Source organism: Lygodium microphyllum, chromosome 3, assembly GCF_053477565.2.
Source record: "Lygodium microphyllum isolate KBCC chromosome 3, Lygodium_microphyllum_v1.1.10, whole genome shotgun sequence".
Classification (NCBI taxonomy): Eukaryota; Viridiplantae; Streptophyta; class Polypodiopsida; order Schizaeales; family Lygodiaceae; genus Lygodium; species Lygodium microphyllum.
This window is the reverse complement of record NC_141137.1, coordinates 83,659,114-83,673,984: the sequence shown is the minus strand read 5'-3', so window position 1 is coordinate 83,673,984 and position 14,871 is coordinate 83,659,114. Positions and strand designations below refer to the sequence as shown.

General features: G+C 39.4%; 1 protein-coding gene across 1 annotated transcript; it reads right to left on the bottom strand.

The window, feature by feature from the left end:
* Positions 1 to 11,156: 11,156 nt before the first annotated feature.
* On the bottom strand, positions 11,157 to 12,643 carry LOC148038579 (putative germin-like protein 2-3). The gene has a single exon (XM_087673617.1). It carries the CDS (start codon positions 12,350 to 12,352, stop codon positions 11,672 to 11,674), a length of 681 nt encoding a protein of 226 aa, XP_087529743.1. The 5' UTR covers positions 12,353 to 12,643; the 3' UTR covers positions 11,157 to 11,671.
* Between the last annotated feature and the right edge of the window lie 2,228 nt (positions 12,644 to 14,871).

Below are 14,871 nucleotides of genomic sequence, written 5' to 3'. Positions count from 1 at the left end.
CTTAGTTTTCTAATTAGCAAAGCCTACTACCATTATTTAGACATATAAAATCAGCTTTCTTTTAACTACCCCATTAAACTAGGTTCATTAAACTCGATTTTTAGCGCATAACAAACAATTCGGAAATCAGAAACTTTATTTCACCATCACTCTACAAAGTGATACAAAACCGTCTTTCCATAGAAAGACATCGTCCTAGGACCTTCCAATCCCTTAGGATTGGGCTATATATGATCGCACTCCATCCATGGTCAACATGGAATTTACTGGCTTAGAGCCCCTCTAAGCTTCCTTGAGCCTCCGGAGCCATCCTACATAACAGGGGCACTTGCCACTCGGCCCTTTGCCCTCTCAGGTGCTCGAGTGATCAAAAACTAAAAACACCTACCTCCCTCGAGAGCATAGGACCCCCACCTGCAAGTGAGTTTTTCCACACTCCGTAGAGTGTAAGAGAGCATTGGGTTGGGGACCTCAATGTCCCAAACCACCAAAATCCACAACTCGTCCAGCTGTGCAAGCCCAGAATCATAAGAGCCATAATTCATCATTCACAAATCCAAAAGTAGTCTTAACCATAAGACATTTTAACAGAATTGTCAATGCGATGCATAGAATCTATCCCCTTCATCAATTTTTGTGTTCCTTTCTAAAAAGCATTTGATAATACTAACATGTTTTTACAAGTCTAAGTAAGTTCTAACTAATCGTGATCCTTTTCTTAGGTACTAACCTGATTATCTTTGTTTGGCCATCCATTGTGAATACCGGTTATAGTCGCAACCTCGATTTGTTGTGGGATGGATGGTTCTTGAGTTTGAATGGTTCAAGGTTAACTTCAACTTGTGCTTCAGCATCATGTTGAGTTCTGTCAAGAGCAGCAGCCATTTCCTCGCGTTGGGGAGCTCTTTGGAGCATGACCTCGCTCAACATCTCAATATCTTTTGGGAGCCATGGAAGAAGCTTGATGGGTTCGGGCAGCGCTTTCATGTAGGGTTGGAGAGAGAGAGAGAGAGAGAGAGGCTCAAGAGAGAGAGAGAGAGAGGCTCAACTGATTGCAGTAGAGCTTCGTTGCATCAATAGCAACAGAGAGACTTCTGCATGGGTCTTTGTGTGTCTGTGTGTGTTTTTGATGTGACGCTCTACCCCTGTTTATATAGTAATCGAGAGGGAGGGGATAAAAAGAGGACGTTTGCTTTTTAGCATGACATCATCGATAACAAAGAGAGAACACTTTCTTTTAGTAAAATGCCATTCGGATTTGTCAAGGGTGCAACAATGAGGGAATAATCCTTAATGAAGATTCGATACCATCCTGTCAGTCCCAAAAATCCTTGGATTTCTTTTACTGTCTTAGTTATTGGCCATTCTAGGATATCTTTCACTTTGGTAGGGTCTACAGAGATTCCATTAGCAGAAACAATGTATCCAAGTTATTCAATCCTATTAGTGAGAAATACACATTTACTCATCTTGGCATAGAGCTGATTTTCATGACGTGTTACTAGGGCGATCTTTAAGTGACCTTTATGTTCCTCTATTGATTTGGAGTATACTATTATATCATCAAAAAATAGCAGCACAAAATCATCTAGATATGGTCGAAAGATGTCTTGCATTAGACGATTGAATGTAGCGAGGGCATTAGTCAATCCAAATGGCATGACTAAAAATTCATAATGACCATACCTTGTGATGAAGGCAGTCTTTGGGATATCTTGTTCCTTGATTCGAATTTGATAGTATCCAGACCTTAGATCAATCTTGGAAAAAACCTTGGCTCCATGTAGACGATCTAAAAGTTTGTCTATCCTGGGTATGGGATACTTGTTTTTTATCATAACTTGGTTTAGTCCTCTGAAGTCAATGCAGAGTCTAAGTGTTCCGTCCTTTTTCTTTTTTTTTGGAAGAGGATAGGCGCTCCCCAAGGTGAATTACTTGAGCGAATAAATCCTTGATCTATTAGTTGTCTCAGTTGTTCCTTAAGCTCAATAGCTTTAGGAATAGACATTTTGTACGGTCGTTTTGACACTGGCTCGGCTCCAGGAATCAATTTTATTTCATGATCAACCTCATGCTTTGGAGGCAGTTGACTCAATTCTTCTGGGAAGACATCCTTGAAATTGTTGATCCATGAAGGTAGAGTGCCTTCATTAGTCTTTTCAACCTTATTCAACCGGATCTTGTAGATTGGTTGACCTTTCTTCAATCCCTTCCTAAGTCAACTTGCCTTGGCTAGTTGGACTCTAGTCCTTCCTACTTTTCCATTTGCCTTTACGGTTTCTCTTTCCAAGTCTTGAAAGATTATTTCCTCTTCAGCACATAGAATCTAGGCTTTGTTCTTCTTGAGCCAATCCATTCCCAGAATGCAATTGTAGCATCCTAGTGGTAGGATTCAAAATTCTATTTCAGTTATATGGTTTTCTAATTCAAATTGAATTTTCCCTACAGTTTTGATTGAGGCGATTTCCTTCCCACTAGCCAATTCTACTATCATTTTCCTTATCCTCCTGGATTCTAGATGTAGTCTTTTAACTATCTTGGGTGCAAGAAAGGAATGCGTGCTACCGCAATCAATTAAGATTATAAATGGTGTACCCTTGTAAGTAGCTGGAGATTGAATTACTAAACATTGGTGGTCCGCTCTTTTCTTTTCTATGGCAGCATGAATGGATCCTCTTTCAAATTCTTCACTTAACGTGCATTCCTCGGGCTGTCCAATCATGGTATTTACCCGGGCACAGCCGTTCTTCCACATCCATGGCCTGGGTTGTTGTTGCTATTCCCTTGGCCTCTTCCACCAACTTAGTTTGGGCTAGGATTTCGAGGATGGTTAGGATAATTAGCCCTTAGGTGTCCAATCCTTCCGCACTGGTAGCATTGCCCGATTCCTATCCCATTTGATCCTTGGGTGATTGCATTAGCTCCTCATTAGCTCTACCATTCCCTTTGGCATTGGCCATGTTGATACCACAGTTTGGATAGCCCCTTCCATAGTTGTTTATTGGACGGTTCCTTTGGCCATTCCGAGCGATTTCCTTGGCCATAGGTTTTTCTCACATAAGAGCATCTTCGAGAGTCGTTGGTCTCATTGATTCAAGGCGAGTGTCCAAAGGTGGATTTAGTCCTTGGCAGAACCTTGCAATCTGTTTAGACATTGTCATTAGGGGTGCATATTTGCGTAGACTCACAAACTTAGAATAGTATCCTTCCAAGGTTAGGCTTAATTGTCGTAAGTTGTAGAATTCATTCATCTTGATTGATTCAAAAGATGGGGGAAAGATAATGTCCTTTCACAGCTTCTTTGATCTCCTCCCAAGTTTGGGAAGCTTTTGTTACACCTTTTATCTCAGCAAAACTGTTTGTACCGAAGCTTAGCTTCGCTAGTAAGATGAAGACTAGCAGTCATGAATTGATTTGCAACAATAGTTTCAATAGCTAGGAAATAGTCATCCAAAGCCTCAATCCACGATTCTGCATCTTGCTCCACCTTGGGTCCTTCATCGCCAAACCTAGGTATTGGTGTTTTCTTGAGAAGAAACTTCTTCTCTTGGAGTTCCTTGTATGTTTCATCAATTCGCACCAATTGGCGATTTTGATTATCTCTATAACTTCTTTGTTACAAAACGAGGTGCTTCAGTCTTCATATCTAGGAATTGATAAGATTTTGGGAGATTCAGATATTCTAGAAGTTCATAATTTTTTGACTTTGCACTCCCGGTAAGAGCAATCCTATTGGGAGAAATAACCTTTGCATATTGGTAATACCCCAATGATGTAGGGTCATTGTCCCCCCATTAATTGTTGTAGTATAAGAAAATCGATTAGTTTTAGTTCTTCAAGTCATTTCAACAACTTGAGATGGACTTTCACATCTTTGTATAGAGTTGAGTCTAAGTACAGGTAAGGGTCGTCCCTTCCCCAAATTTGGTGGGCTCCAGTTTTAGCCCCTTCATAAGCTTAAGAAATTCCATAGATGAGTCTTCTCTAAGATAGCCATTACGCTTTCTCTTAATTCCAATGTGTTTGACTGGCACACAAGCAATGGAGTACATGATCTCAAAAATCACTTGCATAAAGCATACTTCATCATTAACTTATCAAAGAAACTCAACTATCATCATAAGCTCATAGCTCACCCTCTTTAAAAATAATAACAAGACTTTATATTTATGAAAAGTACCTACAAAGATTTATTTGATCATACTATGATCTACCAATACATCATCTCATGGATCCTTTCCTCATGAAAAGTATTAGGGTCTATATTATCATATCTTGGGGGATTCTCATATACATGGCAAACAACATGATATGGTGGCTCTTGGGGATAACCAAAACATCGAGTACCAATATAAGGCCTTCTTGGTACTACAACAACTCTCTCGGGTGGTACTATTTGTAACACTTTCCGATCTGCCCACAAGGTTTCAGGTATAGGCCCATCCCCAATGTCTAGTAACCATTCAACAAAGGCATTGAACAAAAGGTATATCTTAGCTATCCTTAATTGTTCAACCCATCAAATCCTCCATAGCTCATAATGAAGAAGGATGTTATGCCCACAATATATCTCCATATGTGACCTATTCCTTGACCAAAAATCTCTCATGTACCATGAGTTAGGATGAGGTTGCAATATAATTGGAGGAATAAAGATAATCTCCATTATCTCAAATATGGCCTCGCGATATGAGAAATTATTCAACCCTAAGGCTACTTGATACATGATGGGAAAAATATCCCGCAAATGTGTAGTTTCCTCATCGATAAGTTCCTATGGGTACAATGTATATGCTCGTGTTAATGCAAGATAATCAACAACAGTTTTTCTTAATTTATTAAATCATTTTATATATTGACTACTTAATTTTACACTAAAAGCTTATTTGAAATCTAGGCTCTTTTGAAACTTAGGCTCTAATACCACGTGTGAGGTGCCTCCTCCAAAAAACCCAGAGAAGTCCTCAAGTAGTCAACTGAAATTCATATCCATGCACATCACCATCCCGTCTCCCCATGGGAAACCTTGGACTTAGTTGAACATGGGAATCTTAGTTCTACTTCACAAGGGAAGCGTGGACAAGTCACCCCTACTAGCAATCTAACACCCACCTAAGAAAGACCACTTTGTAAAATCAATCAAAGGCAGGAGTGATGTTAACACCACACTTGATTCAAAGAGAGTGAGAGACGGGGAAGAGTGTAACTCGATTCCCCTACACATAACGTAAAATCTCAACTCCGGCCTCCTAAAACGGCGTTAAACTTGGTAACTAATCCTACTTGTATTGGGAGGGTCACGATTTAATAAGCTCTATCTAGTGTTTGAAATTTACCCAATTTATCAGGTACACCTAGCCACAAGCGTCCAATTGTCTAAAGATCGAAGCCTCCCACTTTCCTCGATGGGTTTGCTTAGTTTTCTAATTAGCAAAGCATACTACCACACTGTTTGGACATATATAAATCAGCTTTCTTTTAATTACCTTGTTAAACTGGGTTCATTAAACTCGATCTTTAGCACATAACAAACAATTTGGAAATCAGACACTTTATTTCACCATCACTCTGCAAAGTGATACAAAACCGTCTTTCCACAGAAAGACACTGTCTAGCCTAGGATACGACCTTCCAAAACCTCTGGATTGGGCTGTATGCAATCGCACTCCATCCACGGTCAATAGGGAATTTACTGGCTCAGAGCCCCTCTAAGCTTTCCTAAGCCTCTAGAGTCGTCCTACATAACAAGGGCACTTACCACTCGACCCTTTGCCCTCTTAGGTGCTCGAGTGATCAAAAACCCAAAGCACATACCTCCCTCGGGAGCGTACGATCCCCACCTGCATTTGAGTTTTTTCACACTCTGCAGAGTGTAAGGGAGCATTGGGTTGGGGACCCCAATGCCCCAAACCACCACAATCCACAGCTTGTCCGATTGTGCAAGCCCGGAATCATAAGAGCCATAATTCATCATTCACAAATCCAAAAGCAATCATAACCATAAGACATTTTAACATAGTTGTCAATGCGATGCATAGAATCCATCCCCTTCATCAATTCTTGTGTTCCTTCCTAAAAAGCATTTGATAGTACTAGCATGCTTTTACAAGTCTAAGTAAGTTCTAACTAATCGTGATCCTTTTCGTAGGTACTAACCTGATTATCTGCATTTGGCCATCCATCGTGAATACACGTTATAGCTACAACCTCGATTTGTTGTGGGATGGATGTTTCTTCAATTTGAATGGATTCGGGGTTAACTTCCGCTTGTGCTTCAGTATTGTGTTGAGATCCATCAACAGTAGTGGCCATTTCCTCGCGTTGGGGAGCTCTCTGAGCGTGACCTCGCTTAGCATCTCAACGTCTCTTGGGAGCCATGGAAGAAGCTTGATGGGTTCGGGAAGTGCTTTGGCATAGGGTTGGAGAGAGAGAGAGAGAAAGAGAGGCTCGACTGATTGTAGCAGAGCTTCATCGCGTCAATAGTAGCAGAGAGACTTCTGCATGAGTCGTTGTGTGTTTGCGTGTGTTTCTAATGTGACACTCTACCCTTGTTTGTATAGTGAGATTGAGAGGGGAGGGGAGTAAAAAGAGGAAGTTTGCTTTTTAGCATAACATCATCGATGACAAAGAGAGAACACTTTCTTTTAGCACTTACCTTTAAAGCTTATGCTCTCTTTTTTTTCACTATTTTCATTTTTTTCTACCCTACAACTTGTTTTGATCATAAAATTGTCATATGAACTCCAACTATAGTTGTTCGGGTACTCAAAACAATTGGAACATATGTGGTCAACAAGTTAGCATGAGCAGAATTGTGAAAATCTATCAAAAATAGGAGAAAATAATGATTTTTGTAAGTCACATTATTTTTTTCTATCTTTTGTCTTGGACAACTTATTCCCTTTAAAATAAGTCATAGTATATATTTGGATCCATCTAAAGTGGGAACTAAGTCATCTAAACATGTTACTAGAGATTTCAAACTATTCTAATAAACTAGTCCTGCTTCTTGTAAATCCTGTAGAGATTCCATCGTTTTTTTTTCCATGTGTGGATGTGTAACATAAATCAATTTTATTTGGAATGTATACGAACATTATTTATTAAAATAAACTAAGTAATGGGGATATTACAATTTCTCATAGAAAATTGGCTATCTCTCACTCTCTATCTCTCTCACACATACTCTCTCTCAATAGTACATTGGAATAATGAAGAATAATCGTCCATAATCCCTCTTTGGTCGTGGATAGTCCTCCCAAGAAGTATGTCTGATATGAAGGGTCACCAAAGCCACTATAATGTCCTTTCGTAGCTCAACAGTGTCACTGTCACTTCAATCTTTATTTGAGTCTTTAGTAGCTACTTCTTTGGCTTCTTTGAACTATTTAAAAATTGTATTCATCTCTTCCTAAGATTAGAAAATTTTTCCAAGCTACAAATTCATCCCACAAAACACTTACAAAGGCATACATAACAAAAATAGAATAGAGACAAAAGCTCTACAAAAACTCAATAAAAGGGTCAATAGTGTCATATCAAAGGTCATCAAAAAGTATTTAGCTCAATTAAAACCATTCAAAACCATTAAGAATCATTCAATAAGCTTCTAAACACTCTTAAACTCCATCAATCATCCTTCCAACCTCTCATACAGAAAGAAATCAAAACAAAACAGGAGCTAAATAGAACCAATCAGAACTTATCATACACTTAACAGAACCTTTCAACACATCATATCTCCATGGAAAAACATTATAAGCTTCTTAAACCTATTCAACATTATCCAAAAATCTCTCAAACACTTCTAAACCAATCAAACATCATTAAAATCATTCAAAAATCACCCAAAAATCCAGCAAAAAACACAATCATATCAACCTTTAGCAAACCATGCTCTATTGTCAATTCCAATCCACATGATGGCACAAGTGCAAACAAAGCTCAAACTTCTTAAATGATCTAACACAAGTGTCAGTCAACAAAATAGATCTAATGAAATTCCTACATTTCGTGAAGAGAGAATTGTGAGATAATCTTGGCAATAACTTAAGCTTGAAAATGGAAGTGCACCAAGATGCACAACTTAAACTTTCTCTATAATTAGGCCCTTCTAGAATGAAGCTCTAGATAATACTACATTATCCCATGATGAGTATTGATGTGCATACAATAGAACAAATCATTGTCAACTCCAAACCAAGAGAAATACATGAAATGCTCATCAATGGAGTGGTCCATATGGATTATAATAAAATTTGAATTGTATTAGATATACTCAATACCTCACCCTCGTAAGATGTCACTAATGTTCCATGGTGCTCTAAGTTGTAAGACCCCCATTATGAGGAGAAGTCATGTGTGAGTGCAGACATTGGGTGGGTCCTGACTTGTATGTTAGATGAGGTGTATGTGACTAGATGCAAAAAGGTGACCTTTGTGAATCTAGCCTTTGGATTAGATAGAGTAGTTTTGCTAGTAGGAACTCGAGGCACAATGAATCAAGTTGCGGGGTGTGGGAGTTATCAAGGGTCACTATTTTGGGGTTCGGGGGCTATGGAAGCGGCCCTTGGCCAGGGAGTCTTAGGGGGGCCAATTGCCCCCTTGAGGAGGGTTCGAGGGCAACACCCTTGGCCCAATAGGCTAGGGAATATTCTCTAAAATATTCCCTGATCAACTCGAAAATGTTCATAATATGGTGAAATATGCCAACCAGACTACCTTCTCAAGTTATAAAAGGAAGACCTTTTTAAAGCCATCATCAATCTATCTTTCACCCAATTAGAGTTCTTCTAGCTACCCTTAAGCTCTTTGCCTATCATTTGTCTAGATCGCTATCTAAGCTTCACAATGGAAGTGCACGGGTGGACAAAGCCATCTTTGTATCAGGTTGTTTGAAATTAAAATAGTTTTTGTTTTTCTCAAATTTGCTATGTGTTCTCTACTTCTTGCTTAGATTCTATCTACTTGCTGCGTAATTTCTACAAATCAAGTACCTCAAAGTGCTAGATTGCAAATGAGCAGGACTCAACTCAATAAAATAAATCATGCTATACAAAGTTGGAATTAAATTTGAGCTATCACCATCAAGTCAAACAACCTCTTCTAGTGTGAAGAATGCAATTAAAAATCCAAATGAAAAATCATCTCTAATAGTGATCCATAAATTCCACTATTATCTAAAACTCGATATATAAGGAGGATATTCCAATGCACCTATGGCATAAAGGTTGAAGGAGGAAAGGAAGAAAACATCCAAGTATTCACAAGTTGAGTGATAGAAAAAACATCTAGATCTCCCTAAGCATTTCATGAAATTTAAAAAAGGAGATCGAATCATGGTATTGTTAGCTGTGAAGCAACAAGGACATACCAATAAACCAATGGGACCTGCTAGGGTAAAAAAAAAGTCAATTTGACAGCTAGGAGGGAAGCCTTGACCTATATTCATAGCTAATGACCTAACTAAAGATGAGGAGATGAACCTAGTAAACCTCTTAAAAGAGTTCAAATAGGTATTTGCCTAGTCTATAGAAGAGCTAACAAGACCAATCCTAGCATCATCACCCATAACATCTTCATGGTGCTTTACACAGTAGATATAAAGCCAATACCATATGTGATGAATCCAAAGCATGCACATACTATCAAGGAATAGATAGATAAGCTCTCAAAAGCAAGATTCATCTACGAGATTGAGTACATGGATTGGGTTTCATTAATTGTCATTTCGTTAATTAATAATGGAAATATCAAAGTGTGCATTTACTACAAAAAAGCTTTATGTTGTGACAAAGAAAGACAACTACCCATTACCTTAGTTGAAAAGAGTCCCAAGGAAGGAGGCTTATTTCTTTCATGTGAGTAACATCATTACAAATGAAGCTAAGTTCGAGTAATATTTCACTATGACTAAAGCCAAGGTGTCTAGTTGCTCTTACCAAAAATGAGTAAGGTTGATGAGATAAATGGAGAAATATGGTATCTATCTAAGGATCAAACCCATAGAACACTATTGCAAAGTACTACCTCAATTTCTTTTCTTAGAGTCAAGACATGCCTAAGTCCTTGGACTTGCAAATTCACTTGTCAACAAGTGTATTGCCACCATGACAAGTAAAACATTGGACATTATATGATCAAGCACATTAAAGTAACATTGGAAAGAGAGAGAGAGAGAGAGAGAGAGAGAGAGAGAGATAAATTCAAGGAGAGATTGTGTTGAAGGAGAGAGAATGTGATTGGCTACCAATAAACATGTGCCACATCATGTTGAGGTTGGTTAACAAAGTACCTATAAATTTGGAGTGTATTCCAAAAATATAGGTTGGTTGACAAGATTTTCTACACTTTAAAGGAGGAAAAGGTAGTGTAATCAAAATGTTTAGTTTTGCGAGTTGTTTGTTGAACTAAGTTGACTCACACAAGTCAATTGACTTGAAGGTGTCTCTACTCTTATCCTTGCTAGAATTGGTAAGACTTAACTTTCAACCATTCTATTAAGACAGCAAAAAAAGTGACAATCATGCTCCATCAAAAGGGAACCGCTAGGAGGGTTACATGGCGTAACTCACTCTATCTCAAATGTGAGTGAATGACCACACAAATAAAAGTGTGTGTAGTTACACCCAATACACGATTTGTAAAAAGTTTATTTTTTTTCATAAGCATGTTATTGGGTACTATATTTGTATTTGGATATGCTCAAGACTAGGTTCCATCCATGCTCTTGATTAACCATCTTAGATCACCCGTCGTTTATTTCAACAAACAACCTTTTGAAACTTTAAGGATGTGGAAATGATTTATGCTTCCAAAGAAGTAAAATGCAAGGTTGAAACTCATGCACTTGCAATACTCATACACCAAGGAAGTAAAATGCAAGGTTTAAACTCATGCACTTGCAATACTCAAACCACTAGGCAACAACTCCATTGGCACAACAATTGTTTGCCTCGTAGTGATGAACTACCATCATTTGGGATGATGACAAACAACCCTTCCAGACAAATCTGTTTGGATGTAGGAGAGAAAAGCTCTTTCCATGATAGTATTGGATAGTTATTAGTGAGTAAGTAAATGATAAGAACCAACAAGAGTTAAACTATTGGTGAAAGGCAAAAAGTGTTGACTTTGTGATTTAAAAGAGTATATATGCTAAATGTATATCGTCTTTAAAAGAGAAAAAGTTGCTTCTAGTGTTGTGCCTCCATGAGCTTATTATCCACCCGTGTAATTGCCAATGTTGGCTTGTAATACAGTAAGTAGAATGTGGAACCTTCGAAACGTGGCTACAGTAATGATAGCAAATATATCTACTTCATTGGAAGGTTGGGGCCGGCGGGTGGGGGTGAATGTGGGGGCGGCGAGCATGGGATTGTTCTATTTCTTCTAAAAGAGTTGTTCCTTCATTTCCAAGAGCTCAAACCTAAGCTGACGTGTCGATAAGAGAAGCAACTGAACGCTGCAGCAACAGCTGACTAATTGTTGCTGAGCTGCTAGATTGTATGATCAACGCACAGAAAATCTTTATTGAAGGCATCAGAGAAAAAGGGGGTCAAAACGTTGCACAAAAGCCAACTTATTGAGGGATGCGACGAAACTTGAAAGCCTATGTCATCTATTATCCTTACTCAAGTCTCAGGGCAACTTGCAAGTCTTCAAGTCGTCATCAGCTCTTGCTAACAACAGTCTTGAGGTGGTGGACGTCGCCGGCAGCGATCTGGAAGGCCTTCTCGAGGACTGCGTCGTCGATGGCGGGCGAGGAGGCGAAGAGGGCCTTGGCCACCTGGGAGGTGCCAGGGTTCTGGCTGGTGAGGGCAGCGATCCCCACAGCAGGCTCCTTCCCTACATTCAGCTGGAAGTGGACCAGCCCCTTGGGGAAGACGAACAGATCCCCCTCCTTCACAGTCTTGGCGAAGAGCTGGTTGCTCCCTGTGATCACAAACCCTACGTAGAGAGAGCCCTTCTGCACATACAGGAGCTCGGTGGCGCGCGGGTGGACGTGCGGCGGGTTGAGGCCGCCGACGGCGTAGTCGATGCGCGCCATGGAGATGCCCAGAGTGTTGAGGCCCGGGAACTTGGCGACGTTGGCGAGGGTTACAGCAGAGCCCAGGGGGTTGGAGGTGTTGCCGGCCTTGGCGATGAAGGAGGAGGCGAAGTCCTCCGGGGTGGCGGCGGCCTCGGCCTTGCAGACCATGCCGTTCACCTTGACGGTGGAGTTGAGGTCGGCCACGCATATGTCCTGCAGAGGGTCGGCATCGCTCGCCACGACGGATCCATTGAAAGGACAACAGCAGAAGAAGGTGAAGAAGAAGAAGGCGACACAGAGAATGCTTCTGCTTCTATCCATTTTATCTTCGAATGAATGTAGCCTCCCGAAGAGAAGTTCTTCTTGTTACAAAAGCTTAAGGCTTAGAGGCCTGGATGCACAGCCTTTCTACTTATTCTGCACCACAGACACAGAGACAGAGAGAGAGAGAGAGAGAGAGAGAGAGAGAGAGAGAGAGAGAGAGAGCTCTGTCTTCTCTGCTGTTGAGCTATTGTGATGCAGTACCGCGCATAGCCGGAACCTTTATGGTTGCCTTTACTTACTCCATTCATCGTCCTTTCCCTCCCACCTCATGATCTTGACGGACAAATTGTATGCAAGTGACGCCATATCCACCGCTTCTCCTTTAGAGTTTACACGTAGCAAGCATTCAGCTAAGTGGGAAGAGTGTCAGTCAGTGAATTCACGGATAAGGATTTCCTGAATGTGAGACTAGATTTTCAGCCGAACTTTTCAAAAAATTCGAAAATGTAGAACAAATCGGAAGGTCTGTTCTAATAACTCTGCCTAAATTACCATTTTGAAAAAATTAAAGCCTTTTAACGAGCCTCTCGAGTCTCGACACCAAAGCTTGCTTCTATGAAATTCTAGAAAATTTTTAGTAGGTTAGGTGACAAGTTCTTGTACCTATCCATTGTGAGCTCCAACGTGAGGGGTTCTTACTTTTGTCTCTCTTTGGAGGAAGGTTGTGTGATTACAGCATGATCACAAATAGCTACTTAATTCACGATCTAGGTGGAGGAAGATAGGCTTCAAAGCTTTGTAATAATGTACAAGAAATCAAGGTTTTCTTTTTTTTAATTTTTGAGAAAGGCTTGAAATACTATAGATGCCTCCAAGATGTGCTCAAGGTTTGTACTCGTGCACCCATGTACACTCCCACACAATCAAACCACTTGAGCTACAACCTTGTTGGCAAAACTCAAGGTTTACTGTAAACTATGAGATTAAGGAGGAAATTTTTTCTACTTTTCAATTTTCAAATCATTTTAGTTAAATATGATGGAAAAATGTAAATTTGAGGAAAAACTTGCAACTCATACAAGTTGATGATTTTTAATTGGCTTCCAAAAGGTATTTCATGAACATCTTTTGTAACACATCTCACACTAGATCCATGGCTCACATTCCAATCCATTCTTAATAGGATCACAATTGTCCATCTTAGAGCCTTGTGTTGCATAACAATATAGATTATTTCCAAGTGCATAGATGCTAAGGGATGAATCACAACAATTGTGGGCTAACCCCCTCAAATATCTTGAAAGGGTGTGACCACCAATTTAGTGGTACTTATCTTACCAATGTTCACAGAAAACCATCATTTAGTGTATTTTTTCCAGGCAAGATTTTGAAAAACCCGATTGAAATCCAAGCTCATCTTGATCAAAATCGACTGATTTTTCAGCATTTTAATTATGAAACCAGCTATTTCCTCCCTAAAACTAGTTGGGGTTAAGCCTCTTCCTTTTTTCCATTGGATGGGAAAAATGTTTTTGGTGCACATCTTATCTTACCTTTACAATTGCATCAAGAGAGATAGAATGCAATGTGTAACAAAATAAATCTTACATTAATGACATTATGCAAGTTATGTCTTTTAGATCAGATGGGTTGAAGTCCTTTATAGTTGATAAGTTTCTTAAAGATGCATTGTATCTTATATGTGTGCATATGGATTATGTGCTATGGTTTATTATTATGCTACCTTCTATCAAGTCAATGCCCACATGAGTGGCATATAGTCTCTGCAACTTATTTATTTGTTCACTTTAGGCCAAAGCACTCGCTTGTAGTTATGCTCCTTTGAGCTAGCTCTAGATGAGTTAAAATCCTTTAAATCAATAAGGTGTTTCCATAAAGAGTGCTCAATGTTCCTAAAAATATGCATAGAATCGAGAATATGTGTGATGTTTAAATCCTTCCAATACTCCAAACTATACCTTCTAAAGATGGAGGTTGATCTCTTGGCATGAGCTTGCAATCCTCCTTCCTGGTCCTCATCGCTTGTAAGCTCTTACTCTAGATCAATAAGGGGACCTTTTGTCCATTTTTCATACCAATTTAAAGGATTTTAGCATATTGGGGGCATTGTCCTTTCTTGACTCTTCCATTGAAGGCCTTATTTGTGCCCTGGCCACATAGAGCATGGTCCAACAAGAATTGTTTATGTTAGAGATAAATATTATCATTATGATTTTTACTATACATAGTCATCTCAACCAATGATCAGTTGTTATCAAGATTTTGCTAGACGTAGTCATCTCAACCAATCACCATTGTTGGTGGGCAACCCTTATAGCCCTTGCTATATGTAAAGTCACATAGAAACCTTTCTAACCCTCGCTAGATAAATTTGCATATAAATAAAAAGTCACATGCTAGATAACCATAGTCATTTTCTAAAGATGCATTGTATCTTGTATGTGTGCCATATATGCTATGATTTATTATCATGATATATTTTATCAAGTCAATACCCAACAACTGACATATACTATTTGTGACTCATTTGTTTGTTCACTTTGGGCCAAAGTGTT